A 21,715-nucleotide genomic window follows, 5' to 3' on the forward strand; every position below is an offset into this window, starting at 1 on the left:
TCAACCTTTCTAAAAAAATACTCCCACTAAAACGCATTTATTAAGCGCTTTGTCTTCAGCTGTGTGAATAATCAAAAACAGCTGAAACTAAACAGTGAAATTTGTCTTTATCAGTTACGGACAATGATGCGTTTCATTGCACATTTGAGATATTTTAACATACAATTACTAATTAACATTTTGGGTCTTTCCCATTATAGCCCCCCCCCATGAAATTATAGCCCCCATTATGGTATATTTACCATGATTAGGGGGGGTATAGGTTATCTGACCACCAAGCTGGGGGGGGGGGGGGGGTGGGTGGCTATAATGGGAAAAACCCAACATTTTTACTAAAATTAATCTTTAAAATAAATTTAAACAGCGCTCTGGTTTAGTTTTGAGTTATCGCTACTGCACTGACCTGTTGTGCAGTTACAACAGCAACTTTGGGGAATCGGGGTTGGGCTTTTGCTGGGCGCAACTGGGGTGCAGTTTGTCTGATTTCTGGTTTCGACCGCTTCGAGCTTCGTCTTAAATCTCAACTTTCCACCATTATTCTTCTGCAAAGTAGTCTCTTTCTTACACAATACCATGTATAGCTTGGGTGCAAATAGACATGCGAGTACTACGCTAGCCGAGACCATACAAGTGACCGAAAGTGTGATTGTCCGAATGTCGAGATTGTCGGATGACATGAAATAGATTGGGAAAAAGGAAACCCAGACGACACAAGTCGTGTAGACTGTGAGCCCAATGTACTTGGACTCGTTGAAAGCCTCGGGTATCTTTCGGGTTATGATTGCGTAATAGGTGCAGACGGCCAAGAGGGCAAGAGGGTATGCGATTCCCAACACGTATGAGAAATGGTTAAAGTTTTCACATATAAGTTGGAGTCGGAAGAGGGAGGGTTCATTTACCACAGATTTGGGAAAAGAGATGAGGAACCACATGATGACAATGATCACTTCAACCATGTTCAGACACCCCGTTATAACTACCTAAATAACTCAAAATGTCAGAGAAAATTACAAAGTCAAGTTGCATAAAAATTTAAGTATAGGTTAAGTGACTCTGTTTGAAGTCACTGAGAACTTCTGTCGTTTATCGAGAACCGCGAAGCGGTTCGAGATATTCAGTCAGAATTTTGAAGTGACTTCTACAGAGTCGCGTAACCTTGCTGAAATGCTTAAAACACGTAAACTTGTAAGTTTGAAAATTCCTAAAGTTCTTGGAAGTCAACTTCTGCCTGTGTATATAGGAACTTAAGGCTTTTAATCATCTGGCACTGCAGACTTTCGGCATTTAAAATTTGCGGCGTTTTAAAAATGAAAGAATGATGTTAAAGAAGTTTCGTTTATGTTTAACAGAACACGGAAACTCTAATTTTGTGGATCTTTTCCGTGTATGCCCCCCTCCCCGTCTCCCAGCGTAGTGGGTGCATATTATTTGCACCCCCCAGACGCACGAGACATATTTTTACATAAAGATTTATTTTGTAATGGTGCGTGCTTTGTAACTTTGGCATTGCATAACGTGGTTGGGGGGGGGGGGGGCACAAACGAAAAAGATCCGTTTTGAATTAATGTGAAATTAGAATTTAAATATTTCTTTTTCGACTTGTAAACTTTAACCAGCTGGTTATGAAAGTAATTTACTTGTTCAAACGAAAACAAAAGTGCTCGCGGAACAGATCATTTTAGTTGGTAATATGATGTTTTTTGAGTAAGTTCCCGAGGTCGGACTTTACTCGCACCAAAATGACCTCTGATCAGACTGTTCTAAACCAAACAGCATCTGGTCAGGCCCAAATGAGCCCTTTTTCAGTCTAAATTTTGCTCGAAAGTTCAATTAATCCGTAAAATTTAATCTGAAGATGTTATATGAGTTCATACAAATCATATGCATATTTCGTATTACAATCATTGCATAGAACTTTGGGTCTTACGAATTTTTTCACATCCTAATTCAACCTCCAGCTCTTGTCTTAATTCAAATCAATGCCTGAAACCAAAATAAAATACTTTTTTTGATAATTTGTTTCGTCGACAACATCGAAAGTTTCACATCCGCACCATGCTATCATTAAGTGTCATGGTATTACTTTAACCATGTCATTTCAATCAGTTAATATCGTATTGCTAACTGTAAATAAACACTTAACAAATAAAAATAGTGAAATTGTCTATTTCAATTTTTCTAAAATTTTATTTTTTGGTAAAAGCTCTCAACTTTGCGTAGACGCCCTAATATCAATTTGGAAATTTAGAACTTTTTGAAATAAGAGATCAACCCCCGTTATAGTTAGAGCATTTTTATAGTGTTGTTGACCCTATTGTGTCTAATTTAGGACATTCAAGCGGCGAACGCAAAGGAAGCCGAAGTAAAAGTAAGCCGACAGAAAAGCAAGCCGAAAGTTATGTAACAGTTATGTTATCTATCACAAATAATACATTTTTAGCCGTTGCAATCAATACTGCGCGTAGTATTATGGTGCATAATGTATTCCAATGCACCAAAGAAACAAAAATACGTCAATTTTTAGACATCTAGTGGGTACGGGCCTAAGCGGACCGCTGTCCATGGTCATGCCTCTCATCCGCTGTGGGATGTAATCTGGAAACCGCGGTCCGGTTATCGCCCCACCGGCCCGCCAGGGGCAACTTAAAATACGGGTATCCCAAAATTTTTCGGCTTACTTGACCTCATTTTCAAAATTCGGCGTGCTTGCCTAATGATGATCAAAATGCTGTTATTGTCACTTTCGGATCAGTACCTCAAAGTGTGATAGGAAAGCCACAAGCAAGTACTCCACTTTGTGCAGGAAAGTCCTTTGGGAGTGAGACTTTTATAAAAAGAGATTTTTCACTAAAAGTTGCTTAAGATTTTAAATCCCGACTTTTTCCTCAATTTGCCGAGTTTTCTTCTAATTTTCTTCCAGTTTTATTCTCACCTTCAAAAGTCTTAAGCTCAAAAGTCTTCACCTTCCACCGAGTTTTATCCTTCAACTTCAAAAGTCTTAAGCTCAATTTAAAGCCTTCCTGCTTCAAGTTCGCGAAACGGCGCAGGCCGAAATGAGCCAGTTAAGTGCACTTCTCTCCGAAGCACGAAACATTGCAGACGAAACATCACAAGATGAACAAGACTTCGTTCAAGTCAGAAACAAACGAAAACGAACCCGAAATTATCAAAACACCAACTCAGAAACAATCAGACCAGTGATAATAACTATTAATCCCAGGCCAACACAAGTTCATTTTGCTCGTTTGATGAGAAATAACTTCCCTCAACTCAAAATCAATTGCATCAGAGAACTTCCAAACAACAATGACTTCTTTATCCAACCCGAAGACCAAACTACAAGAGAATGTCTGATGAACGCCTCAATTCTTCAACTTGTCTTTCCAAACACCTCTATCAACGCAAGAAACACTCTGCCAAAAGCCAAATCTAAACCCAGTTTTGTAATTGTAAATGTTCTTCAGAGCATACAAGAAAATGAAGTGAAGGAAGAACTTCTCAACAACAATGCTATGAATGTGATCAAGGTGCTTCGGATAACAAGCAGGGCCACCGGAAAACCAACAAAACTGATTCGCGTAATAACTGATTCCTCAAACCATGTAACAGCCGCAGTCAAACATGGCGTTAAAATAGGCTGGGTGCTCCATCGCTGCGAACCAAGTAAAGAACCACCTCACGTTAAATAATGCTTCAAATGTCAGATGTTTGGTCATTCAGCAAGCGATTGTAAAGACGAATTGAGATGTCTACGATGTGCGGGCAAGCACACTGTGAAAAGTTGCAATGAATTGAAAGAAAGAGCAAAATGTGCAAACTGTGGTGGCTCACACGCAACAGTGTATAGAGGCTGTCCCACATATCAGAAAGCCGTGACTGAAGCAAATAAACAGAAACAAGAAACAAAATACTCAAGTGCCGTTAAAAGTAAAGAGACTCAGAACACTCAGTCATTAACCACTACAACCATTACTGTTCTAGTAGCTGAAGTTCTCAGTAAAATAAGAAACAGTCTAAATACGATGTCCTATAGTGATATTATCAGCGTCGTTAGCAACAGTGCCTCCAGAGTGTTTAACGAAAGAATAGAAGGACAAAAAATTCACGATAATATCAAGAAGGCAAACCTAATGCAAACTGTTAACACAAACATGATTCAATCTAACAGCCAAGAAATTCTTCAAAATGGACAACATTAAAATTTTACAATGGAACTGTCGTGGCTTAGAAAACAAAATTCATGAATTTTTCTTGTTTCCTACGAAAGAAAACATCGACATTGCTTGTTTAAATGAAGTCAAGAAATGGCAAAAACGTTTCATACATGAGAAATATTTTATTGTAACAGAAGCAAAAGCAAGCAATTTTCATGGGTCTGTTATCATTGCAAAAAAGGGCATAAATGTCAAAGAGGTCAGACCAATCATATCAAGAAAAAACAATAACGGACAAGCATTAGAAATAATCGGTGTAAACTTGGAAACGCCAGTCATTGGAAATTTATGGATAATCAACGTTTACAATTCACCCAATCAAGACCTAAATACTGCCGAAATATTTGACAACAACTCCCAGAACGTATTCATATGTGGAGATTTCAATTCTCCTCATCAAGAGCTCAATTGTACATACAACACCGAAAACGGCGAAAAACTGCTGGAAATAATTGATGAAGGAAACTTCAAACTACTGAACAACGGCTATCCAACGTATCAATCTAATCAACATAAGAGCCAGAGCATGCTTGATTTACATTTCTGTAGTCTTTCAGTCCTTAAGCATTTTGACAATTTTCAAGTATTAGAAGATTTCGGCAGCGACCACTCAGCGACACTTACCTCATTGAAATTGAAACTTCAAGTAGAATTTGATCTAAAATCAAAAGTTGATTTCCAGAAGTTCAGAAAACAAGCGAAAATCAACTACAAAAATTCCTGCTTGTACCCACCAAAATATCCAAACAAAGACAATCTGAATGAAACGAGCCATAACATAGTCGAGATTATTCATAAATCAATTGATCAGTCCTACGTAAATAAAACGAAACTTCAATTTAGTCCAGAGGTAATCAAACTAATCAAGCAAAAGAAAAAGATAAGGAGGCAACTAAAACGTGCAAAAGATGACACTTTCTATCGGTTGAGAAAAGAAATCAATTTCTTGCAACGAGAAATCAGAAGAGCATTCAAACGTTCGACTGAAAGACAAAACAGAAAATTAATTGAAACAGCAAAACAAAAAGGAAACAAGGGGTTCTGGAAAGCAATCGAAACCATCACCAGCGATAAACAACAGTCAAGCGGATCACATTCACAAATAACGTTTAAAGACCAAATTGCCGTAACTGACCTTGAAAAGTGTGAAATGTTCAAAAGCCTACTGAGTAAGACAATGATAGAACACCAATACGAAAACGAAGATTTACAAAAGTACTTTCTCGAGACAGAACGAAACACAAAACATCTATCAGAAACCGATCCAAAAGAAATAACTGCAGACATCTTCTTAAAAGTTGAATAGTTCAAAGAAATTTTGAAAAATACAAGTAAGTCATGCCCCGGGCCAGACAAAATAAGCTATCAGCTACTAAAGGCGCTACCAAAAAGCATTAAAGCTTTCATGTGCATAATTATTTCCAGCTCAATTAACAATTCTTACGTGCCATGCCCTTGGAAAGATTCACAAGTAACAATGATTCCAAAACCTCAAAAAGACAAAACGAAAGCAGAAAATTACAGACCAATTAGCCTTATCAATTGTATTGCAAAGGTCTGTGAAACTGTTGTTAAAAATCTCATCGTAGACCACTGTGAAGCAAACAAAGTCTTTGGACCACATCAAAGTGCATACAGAGCAAACAGATGCACAACTGATAATCTCCTTGTTTTGACTCAGCATGTAAGTGAAGCATACCAGTGGTCAGAAATGGTGGGACTTGTCTGCCTTGATGTAGAAAAGGCCTTTGATGCGGTCTGGAGATTAGGTTTGATTGAAAAATCGATTAAAATCGGAATACAGACAAAAATCGTCAAATGGGTGAATTCCTTCCTCTCACAAAGAAATGTTTACGTGAAAATTAAGAATACGAGAAGCGAGAAGTTCTCACCAACAGCCGGGGTCCCCCAGGGTAGCGTTGTGGCGCCCATATTGTTCCTAATTTATGTCTCTAACACTCCAGAAACTCCAGCAGAAATTTCTCAGTTTGCAGATGACTTTGCAATGTTTTACAGGTCAAAGTCCAGTCAGTTAATACAAAGCAAACTCCAAGCCTCACTCAACACTCTCATAAAGTGGTGTGATAAGTTGAAAATCAAAATAAACCCGGCCAAAACAAAATACATGCTATTCAAAAACCCTTCGAAAAGACAAACAAATCTCAGTTTAAACATCAACGGAAAACAAATTGAGGAAGCGAAAACCATAAAATTCTTAGGAATAACCATGACACCACACCTAAACTGGAATGAACATTGTAAAGACATCACAAGCAGAGCAAACAAGCGAATATTCCAACTGCAGAGTCTAAGCAATCTCAATGTTGAGCAGGAGAGTTTACTTCTGCTGTACAAGTCCTGGATCCGGCCCTTATTTCTATATGCAAACGCTTGCTGGCTCAACCAATCGCAAACGGTCATATCAATCATGCAAAAAGCGCAAAACAGAGCACTAAGAATATGTTTAAGGAAACCTCGATGGTACAGCGTGCAAAAGTTACATGAAGAATCGAACTCACCCACTATAAGAAACATTCAGATACGGTTGGCGAAAGAATACATCAAGCGCGCAAAAAAGAACGAAATTGAAGCAATTATACGGCTTATAGAAAAGAAAAGGCAATGTCCAAAGAACAACTGCAAAAGCACGTTAGACTTTCTGATTTATTAGGCTTTTTGACAATCCAACAGTTTATTCATATTTACTGATTTAAAAATCAGTGATCATCGACTAAGACCCAAAGGATCCTTCGAGTCAAAGTCAGGATCTAATCTAGGGTCAGGAAGCTTCTTCGATCCTTTTGAATCAGAATCAGAAGTTGCCCGCCGTTTCCTAGGCTTTAAAATGCGCTTCTGTCGCTTCCAAGCTCTATAAGCCTCCGAAAGTCCATCAGGTAACAGCCCCTCAAACAAAGGAAGCTTCTTTCGGGCAATCTGCCGGGGATCCCTGGCTCCGTCGCCGAAGCTTTCGAGAGGAATCACCCAAACCATGCCGTGAGGAGACTTCTCCTCTGGAGGAGGACTCTCGGGAGTAGTGCGTACAGACATTTTGTTACTCCCCTCAAGCCTGAATGCTCAGTATTTGTAAAAAAATACGATACAATTCGAAACCTGCAAACTTTGCACCAATGATTCTAAAGTATCGCAATTATGTATAACGAATTCAATTCAAAAATCGAGAGAAACTCATCAGCCACGGTAAATGAACCGGACTATAAAGACAATTCTCAAGCAGAGACGTGCGTATATTGGCGCAACACATAAGTATACTAAAAGAAAAACACAGCGGGAGTTCGATCCCCCAACGCGCCGCAGCTGTCTCGAGCAACAAACAAAGCTGATTAATTCTCATCCCTTCCTCTAGTTTTAGTTTAATTCAATCTCTTTTTTTCTGTCCTTTTTTACCTAATTATTCTTTCTTTTTTTCCCGATCCCTGAAAAAACTTACCTTTATGCCTAACAATGTTCAATAACAACTGCAAACACGGCTAGCCAGAAGTAATCAACGACAAGTAATCGCAATCAGGAAAAGCCAGTAAAAACCCTCCACGGTGTTTAAAATGGCTTCGTACCCCAGTAACAGTGTACAGTTTAGAACCAATTTCCCAAATTCAAACTCAAACTCAAAACTCTTCAAGCTGCTGCTGTAATAAACTTGATTGTTAATGGTTGTACATGAATTTCAATTGGCGTGCTTGCCTATCGGCTTGCTTGACCGCCACCCATTCAAGCGTAGTAATTTGCATTGAACTTTAGCTTTTCTTGGGCTATCTTGACCTCAATTTTGAGCAATTATCATTATTTTAGTTCCTCCAGGCTCGGAGTTAATCACGAATCTTGAACAAGAAAAGTAAGACAATTGGTTCGAAGTGGCACCAAAAAAGTGGATTGATGAAAGATAGCTCTAATTATAACAGTTTTAAGAGGGTAACAAAATTGACCTGGAGGTTAGAAATTATGGATCTTTTCAACAATTGCCCCCCCTTTTGCAAAAGGGGGGGGCTATTCTTGAATAGAATTTAAGCGAGCTATTTATTAACCAATCAGAGACGACTAATAACTTTCCACGCATGCACATACTATTAAATTGAATAGAATAAAATACACCGTGGTATAGCAATTAGCCGAACCGGAATACAAAGCAAAAAGAATTTCCGACTGGCGGGTCGGTGGGCGCGCTTCGCCGCGATAACCGACCCGCGATTTTCGGATTACATCCCACAGCGCATGAGAGGCATGGCCATGAACAGCGGTCCGCAATCGCGCTTAACCTAATATTCGGCTATCTAAAGTGTAGGCCAAGTAATATTGTGGTAAAGTATAGCACAAAAGGGGAGGCGATTCTCTACTAGGTACCAAAGGGGGGGGGGGCAATTGTTGAAAAGATCCGAAATTATAACTGTATTGCTTCGAAAAATTGCGTTGCACCAAATAGAGTACTAATTACAATAATTTTGTTTCTGCGTAACTGCAGCGGAGCAGGTCCTTTTCTAAACTTTGATCTTTAAACTTCAACTTATTTGATTACTTGGAACGAAAAAAATACGTGCTATTTCATATGTCTCGCTCTAATAAATTCATAATTGATTCAAATGCGTTTTGCAGTGCGGTCCTTAGTGAATCCCACAAAAAAGCATCGCACGCAAATCTTTAAAAAATCTGACAAATGGAGCTGAACTCGGAAACGATTATAGGATGTTTTGAATTTCAAATTGACCTCGGAAACGTTTGTTAGCGTTATGGGACTTATTATATAAAAAAACTTTCACTTTTATTACAGAATAATATTAGATAAATGTGAGTCTGTGAGTTGCAAAAAAATGTTTCCAAATACCTCTCAAGTTTTCTACATAATTATTCCTGTTCTTAGATATATTTAATATCCTTCTAACATCAATATATCACTTCAATCCAAACGATTTAACTGTTTTAGTTGTGTTTTAACTGCAATGGGCGTCTTTGTTGCTTTGTTGATTAACAAAAAAGTTTTTTTTGTGAAAATTCAATTTCATCAGGAAATCAGTACAAAAAACGGCAGGCTTAAAAACGTCAAAAAACTTGGCTGAGCAACAACATGGCCAAAATTTGTAAAGCATACTTCACCGAGCAGGCTCTCAGCTGAGGAAGTTAAAAAATTACTGTGGAGGCTTTTTTTCGCTGTGAAATTTTAAATGAAAACTGGCGAACTTTTAAAATATTGCCAATTACTGGAATGTAACTCCTGCTCCATAAACTTTTTAAACGAAAACAAAAAATTATGTCTGTTAACAAAAAAGTTATTTTATGTTTACGCTTTTTATGTTTATTATGATAATAATTTTTTATTATGTTTACGATTAAATTGATATGAGCAATTTTTATGAAAAAAAGGTACGAAAGTTAACATAGAAATTTTTTCCAAAAATAATCTTTTTTAAATATATCAATTAACCAAAAAATCAGACAAAAAATCAAAACAAACTTGCCTGATAATAGGTGAAACATATAGTGCGTCTTTTATTATATTTGCGTTATATTAAATCGCATATAGAGATTTGTTTGATGTATTTTGTCAAATGTCAGATGAGTTTAATGGAATCTAAAATAGTTTGTTTATCTTGGTGAAAACTGAAAATCCTGCACAAAAAACTATCAGAATGCAACTTCTTTGGTGTAATAATTCTTGCTCTTGTTGGTAGAAAAAAGGCAAGTTAAATTGAAAGCTTAGAACCGAAAGCTCAACTGTGTTTTACGCTCTGAAAATTTCATAGTTCGGTTTTCCTGATAATCAATGTTTTTTCTGATGCAAAACTTATAAATTGGGAACAAAAAAAGAAGAAAATTGTTTAACCGTTAATCTTTTGACAAAAACTGAAAAAAAAATCATTATCCGTTAGTAACACTAAGTTTAAAGTTGACAAAAAGAAACAAAAAATAGAAGAAACATTCTCGAAATTAACAATCAAAAAGTCCTCAGAGTATTTAGCTATCAAGTCCTCAATTGAAATGGTTTCCATTTCTCCATAGGAAAGAACTGTCAACTGTCAGAAAAATTCATACAACAACAAAAAGAAGAATTGTTAAAATCAAAAACCAAAAACTCATCTATTCGCAAAAAATCAGTGTTGCAGCTATTAGAACCATAATTTATTCACTAAATTCCTTCTTTATATTGATTAGAGCCTAAATTGACCGCCAATGAGACATGCCGTTAACATGACAACATGAGAGGACACCAAAAGTATATAAATTGTGGTCAGATATGCAAAATTTTGATAATTTTTGGAAATATTTATACTTGAAGTCATAAATGTCATCTAATATGAACTGAGAGTGTTTTATGTGTTCACTCATTACTCTTTAGGAAGCCAAATAAATTAAAAATTTCACTAAGGCATGGAACCAGAGACAATTTAAGACTGACAACTCAAGAATTCATTAAAGCGCTAAGACAATCACATCTTTATATAAATAAAAAAAGTTATTTTTAGAAATATTTGGCTTCCAAATAGATGCCAGTTTAATGGTTGTGACTTGATTAAAAAGTGACGGATGATTTTGGAGCTGACATTAAACATCTACATGAGGCTAAAATCAGAACGCTTGAAAAAATAATTGTGATGTCGAAGCTGTGAATCGTATTTTGTTTTTGTCAGAATGGAATTAGGGCTGGCAAATTAGGGGAACTTCCCTCTCGTGAACAAAAGTGGTAATGACGTCGCCATTGTTACATAATTGCATCATAATTACACAATTGGTTAACCAATTATAATTTTTAATGACATAATTGGTGGGTTTCTAAAAACAAGCGAGAAAATGCGTATATTCCATGGGCGGGAATTATGAACAAAAACTTGTCTAGTTTAAACAACCAAAGGAATATAATAAACAAAGAAAACAATAACTAAATCGAAACTCTATTGTTGGAAAATCAAAACTATCTCTTACAATTCGGCAAAAACAAAAATATGCTACGTTGTTTCTGCCACAATTTGGTTCAACTTTTCAAAAGTTCACATGAATGGCTTCAGAAAAACAGTTTACTTTAAATCTGAGTATGGCTAGACCTCATTTTGCAATGCAGAAAATGAATTGTTTTTTTTTTTGAATGGAAGGTAGATAGATTACAAAAGTTCAGAATTCCACAATTGACTAATTTTGTGTTATTAAATAGTCCGCTTAGTCAGCTTCAGGCCTCAAACGGTTTTAAACGTTACCAGTAACCTGAGTCTGGTCTAAGCCTAAAGCATGAATAAATACAGCAAAACGTTAAATGTCGAAATCTCTAAACAAAATATCTAAACAAAAATAGGAACAAATTTATGCTCTTAAATTTGTACATAACTGGCGGGATCTTTTCCGTTTCTGCAATCCCTCCCCCCCCCCCCCTCCAGTACGTTATGCTCCCCCCAATTACAAAACACGTGTCATTACATGGTAAATCATTATGTAAATATATTGCACGTGCTTCTGGGGGTGCAAATAATATGCACCCATTAAACTGGGGCACAAAGGGAAATGATCCAACTGGCGAGTTGGGAGGAAAAAATCTGTCACCGACTAAAAACAAAGTGAACATCAAACTAACAGAAGACGGCGATACAAAATTAATTGTTATGATTCATTCAATTAAAATCCCTTTTCGAAAAAAAATGATTTCATGGAACCCGTTGATATTAGGCGACTATCTTAAACAACAGAACCTCACTTGTTCAACAACATAACCTCAAAAATAAATTTAAAGAATGATTCCCAGGCTGAGGTGCCAGACGAAACATACTTATGTCTAGACCGTTCCTGACAAGAAACTATGTTCAAGCTTTCGTAAGTTCAAAAATTTTCGTGCGCTCTTCTTGCGTTCAAAAATGAGTATATCCAGAATTTCGCGCGTTCATGCCCAGACTTTCTTGCGCTAACCAGTTCTTAGTGCACTCAAAACTTTTTGTGCGATATTTATGCGTTCAAAAGCACGTATGACCCGATTTCTGTGCGTACAAAATTTTTGTGACTTCTCTGTGCGTTCAAAAGAACGTATATCCATATTTTCGTGCGTTTATTTACAGACCTATCTCATCTCCAAACTTATGCATAATGGTTTTAAACCAATAGTTATGTATTCATTTCTAGTACAGATAACATGGTGTGATGATTGTGATCTAGGGTCTTAGTAGTTGGTACATACAACAATAATAAAGAGTGGTTGATAAACAAAATAGTTGAAAAAATGGACATTCATCCAGTAAGATTGTCCAAAAATAGGCAAAATTTAGGATTCAACTCTTTCTGCGTTAGATATTTCGCAACTTTTGAACAAATCTTAATTGAGTTTTTCAACAATTCAAGCTTCTACTTGGATGAGTCTTTTTATAGGAGCGCTGAGTCAACCATGAGTTCAGATATTTTTGTATTTTTTGTTTCAATTAAAAAAATTTTCGGGCGTTTGAGGGCTACTGTGTTCAGATTTTCGTGCGTTCAAAGTAGCCTATGTCCGAAATTTTCCCACTCAATGTTGTTTATGTCCAAATTTTTAAGCATTCATTCTTGTTTCTATACCGTTTAATTTTGAACGCACGACGCCCCCTCCCTCCTCCTTGTGCGTTCATTTCGGTCTGGACATATCGTTTGGGCGAACACGTAAGCCTGGGTTAGGCTAGGGCCACTAATCAATCTTTCCCTATATGCCTTTGTGTCAGATAATTGAGGATACATAAGCCAGTTAGGATCAACTGACTCGGGGTGCAAAAAACGATTGCGAATTAAAAATGCTAAGTGATATCTTCACGAGGACAAAATATTCATCCTACCACTTGTCCAAAATGGTATCAACAATTCATTCAATAGATTTTTGGTCCGATCTGTGTATAGAATGATGTGATAGCCTTAGTATTTGGTACATATATAAATAATAAAGAGTGACTGATGAACATCTTAATTGAAAGGGGCGCCAATCATCTAGTTATTAAAGCGTATAAAATTGCCCAAAACTAGGTAAAATAATGGATTCAACTTTTTCTGCACTAGATATTTCGCAATTTTGGAACTCAAGTTAGTTGACGTTAACCGCTTCAAAACCGAAGGTAATCTTTCACTTTCCGTAATTTTCTGCAAAATCCATCGTTTCGATACTCTTTCAAGATTGTACATTATATATATATATATATATATATATATATATATAATATAGTATATAACCAACTGTATTTTTTACAAGTCTCTTAAGAGATAGATTTTTTGGTAATCTTCTTGCAGAATAATTGTCTAGCAGGCCAGGTTCTTACAAGATATACAACCTTTTTTGAAAAAAATTAGAACAAGTTGATAGCTAAAATCATGGGTATTTTGTAAAAGATTCATTGTGTTTGGATCCATCTGCAACAAGACATACGTCACATAGCATTAGTTTTAATATGAAAAAATGCAATTAATTTTGACAAATATCAAACATATGTAAGAAAAACAAGTTATGCAAAAAAATGCTTAAGTTTATCATAGTTTTTCACCCACAACTTTTATCAGAATTAATTTAAATTTATTCAATGGCAATAGGCAATTAACATCATCATTGTTCCGAAATACCAGATATATGAATAGAAAGACCGGGTCATTGTTTCGAAATACCAGATTTATGATTCGACTTACCGGGTCATTAACTTCTTCCGGGACTGTGTATTTAACGACCCGGAATGACACCCCCCAGACGACGTTTTGTCGAGTCATATTTCTACCACCTCGCCCCGGGAAGCAAACTTAACATCGAACAAACAATCTTAGAATGAGCTTTTAAAAGTTTGGGTGCTACAAAAAATAGGTAAACAACAAAAATCTCATAAAGGCCTATATATATATTCTCACCTCTCATTAAGTGAGATTGAAATAAGACATTGCTCCCACTTATTGGGCATGATCAACTTTCGTTTGGAATCCCACCCCCCCCCCCCCCATTGTTGACTGAAACAAGGGGCGAGTAAATTTTTTTTCAAGAAACGCTAGTTATTAAGAACCGCCCTCTTGTAGGACTTTTCGCAAATCGGAAAACCATCCGGCAAGATTTTTTTGTAAATCGGTCAGACATCCTGCAAAAAAAAATGCAAATCGACGGCTATCTTGCAAGATTTTGCATGAAGCTTGCTTGATAACAGTCCGGTTTTTACTGGAGCGATTGGTACCTGTGAACTGGGACTGATGAACATTGGCCTGGCAGCTTTCACATTAGATGAATCGAAGATCCTTGCAATCCGGTTCGTCTTCACCAAAAGAGCCGAGTACATCAGCGAAAATGCAATCCCGATCGAAAATTTTTGCGCAGCACAGACCACTAAGTTGGGTTTGAGCAGCAGCAGAAACGGAATGATGTACGCTAGCAGAACCCCACTTAGCAGAATGAAACAAAGCTCTCTGGCACTGGCTTTCACAGCGGGCGCTTCCGAGTACTTAATGTAGATTACGATTATGAAGATGGTGAGCAGGATTCCGATTGTGGCGAAGACAATGGTTATGATTGCGTGAATGCTCGAGAAACTGACAAACTCAATTGTGATTTTGTCGCAGCGGGACTTGTCGGAGGAGGGTTTGTGTTGTGGGGGGCACTCGAGACAGGTGGTCTCGTTGAAAAGGTACTCTCGCACTTGACACGGTTGACACATCCAACAACACACCTAGAAACACAAAAAAAACATTTCATAATTATTGTATGGACCAGGCTAAACAAACACAAAATAGGTATAGGGCCGACAGAAAGGCGCGATCAAAATTTTGCCCAGATTATCAGCTCAGTCTGTAAACTTTCCAATACCTCTTTCATTACTTGAACAGAGCCAGGAGTGCCAACCGCAGAAAACAACCAGTCCAAGAAGAAATAGTCTCAACAAACAGTTGACGAAATGGGGAGAATGCTTGACGATAAACAGGGCCTATAGTAGCCATCGAATATTGAGCCGGATTGTTCTATATCAAGAATTTACCACGTTGAAGACTCTGTAATGTTTTGAGTCATTTGATTTCAACTTAACTTTCGTTTGTTAAAAAATGCGATTTTAATGAAGACGGAAAACAAATAAACGGAGTAATGTCTTATTTTTGAGAAGAATGCATTGTTCAAAGTGCTATTGCTGCTTCAATGTTGACACTTTATAAAATAATGGGTAGCCCCAGTCAGACACCGAATTAACAGACCCAGTGTGCAAATCAAGTGGGTCTATACATACTGAATAAAGTCAAGGTAATTTTACTTTAACGGAGCTAAGGTAAACTTTTTTAAGGTAACTTTAAGGTTACTTTTACCTTAAATTGACCTTAACTTGAGTTAAGGTAAAAATTTACTTCAACCTTGTTAGGGTAAAATTAACTTAAATTGCTTTGCCTTTTTTTAAAAATTGCCTTACCTTTTTCTTTTTACGTTTTATCCTCTGTTCCTTGATTTCGTTTCTGTTGGTAATACATCAACAAAACTACCTTTCAAACACGTTAAAAACGATTTTCGTTTAATTTCAGTCCAATTTTAGTATTATTCGGGGAATAAAAACTGAAAAAATTGTAATTTGTGAAAGTCTATAAACAGGTCACGGTAAAGTAGATCAAAGGCGCTTTTTGATATATTATCACATCAATGAAGTTTTCTAATAAACATTGAGCAAATATAGTTCCCAAGACACCTCCATTCGTATGACAAAAACCAAATTTATTTAGTTCAGTAGAATTGCAGACTTGTTAATTTGAAATCAGTTTTCTGCGATTATTGTTTCTCCAAAAATTGTTTTGAAATCCTTAGTCCTGTGCTCTTTTTAATGGCAATTATTTAACCTACTGCCATGCAAGAGAATTTTAACTGCATAAAAATAAATATAACAAAATTAAATGAAAAAAAAATAAACAATATATTATCAGATAAAATGATTGCTCTTTAGATTAACATTATATTTTTCAAATCATTTCTAGATTTTCATTTCAAGATTTTGCATAGAACACAACAATTTTTTGTCTTCTTGATATTGAATCGAGTTTTGTTGGTCATACATCTCAAACCCCTATAAAACCATTTTTGTATCACTTCAAATCCTTTTTAGTATTAATAGTCGCACGAATATTTAAAACTTTGTACTTTAAATTGTTAGGGTCATTTTGTCTTAACTTACTTTAATTACCCATAATTTTACTTTAAATTTAATTAAAATTACTTCAATTTTACCGTTAAAGAATTAGGTTAAAATATAAGGTGGTGCACACTTAACTTGTACTGTAATTTAAAGGTAAATTTCAGATAAGAGAAAGTAGGGCAAAGTCAGCTTAACGTTTAGGGTAAGTTTAGGTGAATTTTCAGGTTAATTTACCTTTTTTTTAAATTTCGAACACTATTTTTTAACTCAGCTGATCTTAATAAACCCACTAAAATCGCTCTGAAGAGAGCTGGCGTCGCCATAGAGCAGACCTGACTTATGATGAGACCTAAATAGTCTAGTAGGGGGGGGGGTATTGATCAAAAATGCACAGTCTAGTTTTTTTAGTAAAAGTACAGCAAAAGTCTTTTCATGAGTCTGCTCTTTTGCCATTTTGAAAAAATATATATATTTTTTTAATTGGATGCTGTGCATTTTGAAGCAGCAAGGGAGCAAGACCGCAAGAGCTAAACAGCAAGACCGCAAGGGAGCAAGACCGCAAGAACAAGAGCTAAACAGCATTGCACCACAGCAGTCCAACTTAAAACACAGTTGGAAAACTGCCAAAGGTCTTAAGAAAATTTGCTATGCTTTAAATAAAGCAGTTATCGCAGCTGGACAATGTTGACTCATTACTTGATTGATTGAAACTAGGCTGTTTAATTATAATGATCTTCTTCCCATTAGGCAAGATGAAAGTATTCTGCTCTTTTCCCTTATAAATTTTCTTTTTTTGATAAAAAATGCTTTTATGGCACATTGATGGTTCTTGAGAATAGCAAAAGGTGAAGGAGCATACATGCTGATCACAATATAAGCAAAAGCGTCCAATAAAATGCGCGCAAAATTTATGAGGCAAAAATTCAGTCTCATGAAAAATCTTTTGTTCGACCTATGTTTTGACAATATGTATGACCTTGAAAAGATTTTTTTTCGAGTTATGATTTGACTTTTGCTCGATGCAATATTTATTCCTCAAAAGTTTTGGCCGAGGAAAACTCCAGAGCCCGAGTTTGAACGAGTAAAAATTCAGCTTAGCTTCATGTCCTGAATGAATGTCCTGAAATGTCCTAAAAATAGCTTCATGTCCTGAATGACAAAAATTGGGTCGAAAAACAGCCCAGGTGATTTATAAAGTCATAGCTCTTTTGGGTAAAGCATGGTCTAAATCAGACCCATTTTTGGTCGAGCATGGTCTTTTCATAGGTCGAGTTCTAGACGGGCGGTCTCAATTGTTTGTAACCCCATTTGTACCGCCCAAAATCATCTGAGAAAGCAGCCATTGGTCGAACACCTCTGCAGGTGTATGATTCACCAAAATTCCATTACTAGGTAACTTGCCGTTTTCCATTGGGTAACGTGAAATTCGATGAAACCAAAATGAATTTGTTGCCATAAATCTTCGAAAAGCATTTAGCTGTAACTTATTTTCAGAGCGTACTATATATGCTTTTCTTGCGAATTTGTTTCAAAATTTCATAAATAAATCTTTAAGGTCGGTTTGGCGTTGAGATATATGATATCAGAAAAAATATCATATCAACTTGAATTTTTTCACCGAAAATTGTCTCTTTCTGATAAATTTTGCTTTCTAAACTGGACACGTTAAATTCATTTGATTCGCCTTATTTTACTGCATTTTCTTTGCGTTTTGGGGTATATTTTTGTAATGTTGTTTTTCCTGAATACCAAACGAGATAATGGCTTTCACTGTTACGTGTTTCAATCAATGGCCTGGACTCAGAGCCCCTCCGTCAATCAATAGTTAGGTCAATCAAACACCTCGAAAGCCTTCAACTATCTATGACCAAAAAGATTAGGGTCCAAAAAAAGTCAATTTCTGACGGGTCTCACTGACACCATTTATGCCTGACACTATATGAGAAAGCGAAGTTGTGGTTCAGAATGCAAAAACAACAAAGGTCAAAAGACCCTGGCCCTTTCATTAGTTATTTAATGAAAGAATTTCTAATTTGAAGTTAACTATTTCTGAAATTGAGGCGACATCGGCTCAAATGAATGCAACTTCGCTCCAAAGGTTTTCTATTCATATAGTCTAAATGTATATATCTATATATATATATATATATATATATATATATATATATATATATATATATATATTAATTTTCATTTTTTATCGATAGAAGGCTTCTAGTTGAGGACTGACTAGCGCCCAAAACTCTATCATTTTCCGAAAGTTCATTTGTTGGGTCGTCTAGTTGCTCAAAATGATCTCTTTTGTCCTCAGTTGTTCTCTGCGGCCGTTCAAAGGCTCAGTTACTTGAATGAATTAACAATCAAAAACAAGTAACCAGCCAAAGTAACAATAGTACCAGCAAGAAATATTTTCGAATGCAATCAAATACTCAACCGAAAATGTAGATATGTCAATCCAAAAGTTATATACAACGAATAATTGATGCACACTCTAAAGACGTTCATCAAATCAATTCCCAGCTTCTGAGAAGTATTTTTAGTTTCCGAAAGTTTTCCCCGCTAATTTCAATTCTTATTTTTTAAGTTTTATCTAATTTTGTCTTTCAGTCTTATCAAAAATCTAAAAGTCCAACTTTGATTACAAATTTTCTCCTAGCTCAACTGGTTATGACCAAGCTCAACTTACTTTTAAATTTTTCTTCTAAATCTAGAACCACAAGTTCTGTATCTTCTAATTTTTTTCTGTGCCTCAAGGTTCTGGTTGTCTACTTTCAATAACTTAAATGCAACGCCTTCTGCCACGTGGCATTAGAGATCTTTATATGTGTGGACAACCTAATGTCATTACGTCTTTTTGTTTTACTCGATCTCCTTGGGGGAATTGTGTGATAGCTAGCTTCATTGATTTCTTCACTTTAGCTCTTTTAGAACACTCCTCCGAAGAAGAACTTAATGCTCATTGGTTAAACAAACAAGTCACGCTACACTTCTCCTCCCTATATCACGAGTTATGAAAATTCGTTCACGCAAATACTATGAGCTTACTTAATACCAAAGGTCAAATGATTTTTGTTTTAAAAGCTCCTCTCAATTGTACTGAAAAAACGATTCACTAGATTTTCTTGAACCAATTCAGAGTCAGGATCCGAAAATACACTGCCTTATACTATACCCCTGCCTTATACTAAATTCAACAAAAATAATATGATATTATAGAGCACACAAATAGACAAGGTCGTCATGCTACGACCATCATCTGCCAGAAAAAACTTTTCCAAGCCAATGAAATACTTACGCATGTCGCAATTTAACCCGTTCGTTTCAGAACTTTTGTTAAAGGGAATTTACGAGACTTTCAATTCCAATGCACCAAACAATCCGTTTCAAAGATGACATTGATTTTGATCTGCTAACAAAGACTTTCCTGTTGTGTTAATTGGCGACGTATCTCGCATAAGTCCAAACTTCCATTATATACTTCTATCAAAGCGAAAACACCTATAGCAGTCCTTTGCATATCCCTGAAAATGCTTAAATCTCAATCCGTATATGTTTCTAACAGTAGTTTTAATTTTTTCTATGATCCTACTTTGGACAGGAATTTCCTCTTGAGGTCTCGCTTGTCATTTTCAAAATCGGGTGGGTAACTTGAAGTCTCCATTCTCATTACTCGCTATCTTTTAAACACATGAAAGTACCCACGGAGTGTTTCAATCTTGACATCCGGGTAATCCAATATTTCTGTCGACATAGGGAGTGGGTGTTGACTTAGCCTATCTTTTCCATCTTTCACTCTATGAAATTCCATTCCCTTTCGTTCCCAAATTTCGCTATAGCACAATACTTGGTGTAGGCAGAGTCTAATATCCACCCTCATATAATTTTGTTATACAATCTGTTTTGTATGTGCTATTTGGAAAAAACCGACTGCCAAAATAGCCCTTCCTACTTAATCATTTCCGTTTTCCGGTTTTTCCATGGAAAATTCTTTTGACACCATGCTGGGATTTGAAACAAACTCCTATCAGAGGATCATGCTGCCTCAGGCTCTCAACTTGATTTTTGTTAACTTTCAATGACCAATTTTGGAGTTAAGCGTTTTCCCAGTTTTCTTGGGGTAGTGACCGAGAAAGAAGATTTAGGCTTGTTTTATGTTTGTTTTGTAATGAAGGTATTTGCGATTGAAATTCCTGTGATTTCTAAGAAATACCAACGATGCCAATTTTGACTTGCTTCTACCTCGACTTAGCTCACCTTGGGCGCTAAAAAGTCGGGATCAAACTTTCAAATTGAAATATACAACCCAAAGAGGTCCTATTGAAATCATCATTTCTCTCTGCCCTCAAATTTTCTTGTTGATAGGTTTCTCTCTCCAGAAATGGGGGTTGCTGAGCGAATTCGGTTAATTCAATGTTTTTGAAAAATTTTCCAAGTTCTCAGTGAATTTTAGCAAACTCGATACTAGCTCTCATTCATTCTTCTTTGCTACCAATCATTATACCACACTTTTAGTACAGCTCATTGTTGATTCTTTTCTTTATGTACCAAACATTATTCTTCTCTTTTTATCTAAATGTTGTTTTCTTTCGTTATTCATTTGGTTTCTTTTCTTTTAACCATGGATCAAATTTAATATGATCAGGTTTCCTCCTACAATCTTAATAGCACAATTTCTAATACATGTATCGGCAATTTATCCCGGAAAACTTTCATTTGTAAATACAAACGCTATCATTTTTCTGATGGCGTTCTCCGCGTCAGTGGAATGGGAGACTTTAAAATATATACATGATGTAAGTCTTGACCACCAAGGTGCGGGAAAAGCATTGGAAAGTTTCGCCACTGAACGATACGACATTTAAAATTTGCGGGATATTTGCCGCTCTCTTACTTCGTTTTGTACTGTATGTGCCTATCGGTGTCTTGTTACTATCGAGGGTAAGCTGATGGTGCAAATAAGTGAGAAGTAGAAAACAAATCGTTGGGCTTTTGGTTTGGAGCCTAAGGTAAAATTCCCTTTTAACGTTAGAGATATTCCTTCAATAGATATACCGACGGAACTGATCGACGTGAAAGATTGCGCGACTAACCACTATAATTGTTTCCTTGCCTGCATTAGTACACGGCTTACAGGGTCTATCAATAATTCCGAAGCACTCATTGTTGCGCTGGAGGTGGCTCGTTTGGGTTACCTCAAGTGGTTCCAAAGTTACTGTTTTCCGCGTATTTATCATAATCAGAGTCTCAAACAACGCGGTATTCAAACTGTCAACATTTGGTTTGCTTTGGTTAAGATCATGTGAATGCATACTATTGAATACGATGCAGACAATGGGATTTGCGCTTTTTATGCTGGCAATAACAGGGGGTGCGAGGATGGCGCCATTTATGATTGGTTCAAAACTCGCAAGGATAACGAGGCTCACTCTA

At 36.4% G+C, this 21,715-nt stretch overlaps 1 protein-coding gene across 1 annotated transcript in view; it reads right to left on the minus strand.

Moving 5' to 3' along the window:
• Positions 1-299: 299 nt before the first annotated feature.
• Positions 300-21,715, minus strand: part of LOC142344412 (metabotropic glutamate receptor-like) — a 78,528-nt gene continuing 57,112 nt past the window's right edge. The window contains exons 5-6 of the mRNA XM_075396030.1: positions 14,360-14,848; positions 300-980 (exon numbers count right to left, since the gene is read on the minus strand). Coding sequence (XP_075252145.1) covers positions 357-980; positions 14,360-14,848 — 1,113 coding nt within the window. The 3' untranslated portion in view covers positions 300-356. The remainder of the gene's footprint in view (positions 981-14,359; positions 14,849-21,715) is intronic.

This window comes from Convolutriloba macropyga, chromosome 8 (genome assembly GCF_964194025.1).
Source record: "Convolutriloba macropyga chromosome 8, txConMacr16.3, whole genome shotgun sequence".
Lineage (NCBI taxonomy): Eukaryota > Metazoa > Xenacoelomorpha > Acoela > Convolutidae > Convolutriloba > Convolutriloba macropyga.